The 6000-nt window shown below is 44.8% G+C and overlaps 1 protein-coding gene across 3 annotated transcripts in view; it reads right to left on the reverse strand.

Annotated features, from left to right (window-relative positions):
- FCHO2 (FCH domain only 2) overlaps positions 1-5568 on the reverse strand; it is a 113113-nt gene extending 107545 nt beyond the window's left edge. For 2 of the 3 annotated variants that reach the window (XM_023750868.1, XM_014451807.2), the window contains exon 1: positions 5422-5567. In XM_023750868.1, coding sequence (XP_023606636.1) covers positions 5422-5454 — 33 coding nt within the window. In that variant the 5' untranslated portion in view covers positions 5455-5567. Of the gene's footprint in view, positions 1-5421 lie in introns of all 3 variants that reach the window. The other variant, XM_006081340.3, reaches the window with a different exon arrangement.
- Between the last annotated feature and the right edge of the window lie 432 nt (positions 5569-6000).

The raw sequence follows: 6000 nt of genomic DNA on the forward strand, positions 1-6000 counted from the left end.
AAAACTCAAAATGGATAAAGGACTTAAATGTAAGACGGGAAACCATGAAAATCCTAGAGGAATCCAAAGGCAACAAAATCTCAGACATATGCCGAAGCAATTTCTTCACTGATATAGCTCCTAGGGCGTTGGAAACTAAAGAGAAAATAAACAAATGGGCCCTGACCGCTTTGGCTTGGTGGATAGAGCATCGGCCTGCGGACTGAAAGGTGCCAGGTTCGATTCCGGTCAAGGGCATGTACCTTGGTTGCGGGCACATCCCCAGGAGGGGGTGTGCAGGAGGCAGCTGATTGATGTTTCTCTCTCATCGATGTTTCTAACTCTCTATTCCTCTCCCTTCCTCTAAGAAATCAATAAAATAAAATAAACAAATGGGACTACATCAAAATAAAAAGCTTCTGCACAGCAAAAGAAACCATCAACAAAACAATAAGAAAGCCCACTGCATGGGAGAACATATTTGCCAATGTTATCACCGATAAGGGTTTAATCTCCAACATTTATAGGGAACTCACACAACTTAACAAAAGGAAGATAAACAATCCAATCAAAAAATGGGCAAAGGACCTATATAGACACTTTTCAAAAGAGGACATTCAGAAAGCCAAGAGAGATATGAAAACATGCTCAAAGTCACTAATCATCCGAGAGATGCAAATCAAAACAACAATGAGGTATCATCTCACACCTGTCAGAATGGCTATCATCAACAAATCAACAAACGACAAGTGCTGGAGAGGATGCGGAGAAAAGGGAACACTCGTGCACTGCTGGTGGGAATGCAGACTGGTGCAGCCACTGTGGAAGACAGTATGGAGTTTTCTCAAAAAACTAAAAATGGAACTCCCGTTTGACCCCGTGATCCCACTTCTAGGAATATATCCCAAGAAGCCAGAAACACCAATCAGAAAGGATATATGCACCCCTATGTTCATAGCAGCACAATTTACCATAGCTAAGATTTGGAAACAGCCTAAATGCCCATCCAAAGATGAGTGGATTAAAAAACTGTGGTACATCTACACAATGGAATACTAAGCTTCGGTAAAAAAGAAGGAACTCTTCCCTTTTGCAACAGCTTGGATGGAACTGGAGAGCATTATGCTAAGTGAAATAAGCCAGTCAGAGAAAGATAAATACCACATGATCTCACTCATTTGTGGACTATAGAGAACAACATAGACTGATGAACAGGGACAGATCCAAAGACAGAGAAACAGCAATCAGACTATTAATCCCCAGAGGGAAAGTAGGGGAGAGTGGGGGTAAGGGGAAGAGATCAACCAAAGGACTTGTATGCATGCATATAAGCCAATGGACATGGACAACAGGGGGATGAGAACATGAGTGTGTGTGTGTGGGGGGGGGGGGGGAGATGGGGGTTAATGGGGGGGAATGAGGACACATTTGTAATTCCTTAACTAATAAAGAATTTGAAGAAAAAAAAAGGAAAAAAAGATAAAAACAATATGTAATTATATATGTGTTTTCTGATGGTCTTAGGCGACCCCTGTGAAGGGGTCGTGACCCACAGGTTGAGAACCGCTGCTTTAAGTTAAGAAACACCATACTTTAAAGACTTAAAAGCTTGAAGAATGTTTGAATGGATGAGTCAAACTTTCCTCTAATAAAATGCCACAACAAAAGGTTTGTCTTTTTATATGTAGGGCAAAAAAACAATTAATAGGTTGTTTGGTTACAAATCGAAAACTTGAAAGATTCTCACTCTGACAAGTTTTATTCTGTTTTGACAGTGTCACTTTAAACAGTCGGAAAGAAACATGAAGTTAATTGTAAGTTCTCTATTTTAAGAAATTATTTTAAACCCTGGTCGAGTAGCTCAGTTGGTTAGAGCACCGTTCCAATACACCAAAGTTGCCCATTCCATTCCCAGTCAGGGCACACACAAGAATCAACCAATGAATGCATAAATAAGTGGAACAACAAGTCTACATTTCTCTCTCTCTCTCTCTCTCTCTCTCTCTCTCTCTCTCTCTTTCTCTCTCTCGAATAAAAAATATTTTTTAGAAAATTATTTTATAAATGATCCTAAAATATGTAAATCTTTAAGTTGTTGTTTTAAACAGACAGCTATCAAATTATCAAAAGTTATTTAGTTCCTAGACTTTCTTAGTTCATTTAACCCTCCTTAGGAGCTTTTTAAGCTCTAATTTAGAGCTTTTCAGCCCCAATCCTAATCTTGAAAGTAAAATAAAATACAGTCTATTTTAACTATTTGTACTCAATAGTGAAATGAAGGCAAAGACTGCAACATAAATTAGACTTGAGATTCACTATAGATTTCAGATGGCGAAATTTATTCCTCTTTTAAGAGACACAAAAAAGGGTACCTACACCAAACTTGTACAAAAATGTTTATAGAAGTATTATTCATAATAGCCAAGAACATCAAACAAGGCTACGTTCAAATCTCAGTTAACAGAAAACAAAAGATAACTTTAAAATGCTAGTATATAATTTGTAATTAAGTTCAACTTTCAAAACACATTCATGCATCAAAAATGTGCAAAACATTTTAAGAATGTCAATTTAAATGATTGCTAATTGCTATTGTAAAACCTAAATTCTAAAACTGATAGGCTAAATCAAAAATTCATATGGAAATGCAAGGGATCCAGAATAGACAAAATAATCCTGAACAAGAACAAAGTTGGAAGACTCATACTCCTGATTCCAAACTTACTACAGAGCTATAGTAATCAAAACAACGTGGTACTAACGTAAGACAATGGAATACAACTAAAAATCCAGAGATAAACAAACCCATACATGTATGCCCAACAATTTTCGACAAGGATGCCAAGACTATTCAATGAAGAGAGAAGATGCTTTTCTCTCTTTCTTTTTTTAAATATATTTGTATTGATTTCAGAGAGGAAGAGAGAGGGAAAGATAGAAACATCAATGATGAGAGAGAATCATTGATCAGCTGCCTCCTGCACGCCCCCCTACTGGGGATGGAGACCGGAATCAAACCCAGGCCAACAGTCTATCCACTGAGCCAAACCAGCTAGGGCGAAAAAGGATGCTTTTTAACAAATGGTGCTGGGACAACTAGATATTCACATGCAAAGAATGAAATTGGACCTCTTGCTCCTACCACACACACAAATTAACTTCAAATGGATCATAGACCTAAACCTAAGAGCAAAAGCTATAAAAACCCACAGAAGAAAACAATGGAATTAAATCTTTGTAACCTTGGAGAGTATTTGAGATCTTGCTCCACAGCATATGTTGCCAGTTTGGCTGAAATAAACTCTTATAAAAAACCCCTCCCCCCTCCCCCAAATCTTTGTGACCTTGGTCTAGGAAAGACTTCTTAGATAAACAACAAAAGCATAACTGATAACAGAAAAATTAGGACTTCAAGACCATCAAAATTAAAAACGTCTGTGCTTCAAAGTACACCATCAAGAAAATGAAAAGGACAACCCACAGAATGGGAGAAACTATTTACAAAGTCATATATCTAATAGGAGACATGTACCCAGAATATAAAAAAAGACTCTTACAACTCAATAATAAAAAGACAAACCAATCTAAAAATGGGCAATGAATCTAACCATTTTGCCAAAGAAAATACATAAATGAGCAATAAGCACATGAAAAGATGTTCAACATCATTAGCCACCAGAGAAATACAAATCAAAACCACAATGAGATACTACTTCATACCCATCCACTGTAATGAAAAGGACAGATAACTAGTATTGCCCAGCATGTGGAAAAATTGGAACCCTCAGACATTGATAGTGGAATTGTAAAATAGTGCTGCCACTCTGGAAAAGTTTGGTGGCTCCTTGAAATATTAACAGAGAATTACCGTGTGAACCAGCAATCCCATTTCCAAAAGAAATGAACATATATGTGCACACAAAAACTTGTAACGAAGTGTTCATAGCAGCATTATTCATAATAGCCAAAAAGTAGAAACAACCAAATGTCCATCACCGGTAATGGATAAATAAAATGTTATATGTGGAACCAAGTACTGACACTTGCATGCTACATCATGGATGAACCTGGAAACAAGCTAAAAGAAGCCAGTCACAAAGGACCACATATATGACCCCATTTATTTAATATGCTCAGAATAGATAAATCTGCAGAGGCAAAAATATACCGATTAGTTGCTGAGGTATGAGGAAAATGAGTAGTGACTGCTAATGGATACAGGGATTCTTTCGGAAGTGATAAAATTGTTCTAAAATTCACTGTGGCGATGTCTGCACAACTCTATAAACATACAAAAAAATCCTTGAATTGTAACAGTTGAATGGGTGTATTGTATGGTACGTTTTAGGGGGGGAAAAAAACACCTTATGTGTAGTATTTATGTTGCTTGGAAAACAAGGTAGATACAAAACCAATAACTATGAACTGATTTGATTACTAAACAAGTTCATCCCTGAGACACTTAGAAATAAGTATTTAAGGCACAATCCTTATTCGCTGGAAGATTACTCCTTTAAATATTTCTAAATCTTAACATGGAATTGCAGTACTTGCAACTGTCAAGACATAAAATGAGATTCACCCGAGACACCGGGGTAAACACGTTCCTTTCCTGTCCATGGCTGAACTGTACTTCCCATGACAGCAAACAATAACCGCGGCGCACACTCCACGGGGAGGGAGAAGCCCTTCCCACAAGAACCTAATCCTAATACTGAGCTAACAGCGGGGTGTGGGGAGAATGAGGAAGGGGAGGGAGCACAGGGGCAAGGGGAAGTCTCGGTGCACTTAAGCCCCAGGAATCCAGGAACATTAAATTCCACTTTTATACGCTTTGTGGGCAGGCCCAGAGGCAAAGTCCGGGGCGCTGACCGACGAGCCCAACTGCGAAGCCGAGAGGAAATGCTGCGCCGGCCCCAGCGCGCACGGGGTTTCGTGTGGAAATGGTGGGGGGCCAAAGGGCTCAGATGGGGGCCTGCGGTGCGGGCAGGAGGCGCGCTCCCTCCACCCGGCCGGGGCCCGCGCTCGTCCTCCGCGCGCAGCTGGGAGCGGCCGCGCCGGGGGCCCGTCGTGCGCCTCCCCCGCCGCGAGCACGCCCGGCGCCCGAAGCCTCCGGTGGGGCCCGGGTCCCGTCTCCCCGCCTCATTCGGCGCTTTGTCCCGCCGCGGGCGGCGGGCGGCTCGTCGGCGTCCCCGCTCCAGGTGAAAGGCCCGCGCTGACAGCCCTCTGCCCCCGCTAGGGCTGCGAGCCTGCGAGTCGGGGCAGCCGCCGACTCGTCGCCCGCCGGGCTTCATCCAGGCGGGACCCAGCAGGCGGCGGTCCGAGGACTCGCCCAGCCCGCGGAGCCGCCGCCGCCGCGGCCCCAAGCGCGCCCAGGCCGAGGTCAGGCGCAGAAAGCCTTGGACTCCGAAACCCACACCATTTTCAGCATCCTCCTCTTACCCAAAAATTCTCGACGAAATGCGCCATGACCATCGTGCCGCTGCCGCCGCGCCGGGTTCTGCGTCCGCGCCCGCCCGCCGCTGTGTAAACACGGGCCCGGCCCCCACGGCGCCCCCGCCTTTCAGCGCCACCGCCTTCTTCCCAGAGCCCAGCCCGCACCCTCCAGGGCGCATGCGCCACCTAGCGGCCGCCGCTGCGGGGCGAACTCCTGGACGCCGCGGCCAGTGCGCGCATGCGCCCCGCGTCCCATCCCGGGGTTTGTCCCCTCTTCTATCCCTGGCGCGGGCGGGGCTCGCCTGAGCGTTCTCTTGGGAATGGTGGGGAGCTGGTCTGCGAGGACTCACCGGGGAGGCTGCCCGCACCCTTTGCGGCGCGATGGGTACTGGCCCAGCGACTAAGCTGAGAGGGGGGCCGGCCGGCGGCCGTGGAGCCGGTAGCCTGGCTGCCCGCTCTCTTTCTCCCCCCAAGACTTGCCTCCCCCTTTTGGAGGATCCCGAGGACCCCGGTGGATGCCAAGTCTGAGCCAGCTGGAATGGAGGAAACTTGGCCGTGAGCCACCTGGAGGGGACTCTGAGAAAC

This window comes from Myotis lucifugus, unplaced genomic scaffold (assembly GCF_000147115.1).
Source record: "Myotis lucifugus unplaced genomic scaffold, Myoluc2.0 scaffold_0, whole genome shotgun sequence".
NCBI lineage: Eukaryota > Metazoa > Chordata > Mammalia > Chiroptera > Vespertilionidae > Myotis > Myotis lucifugus.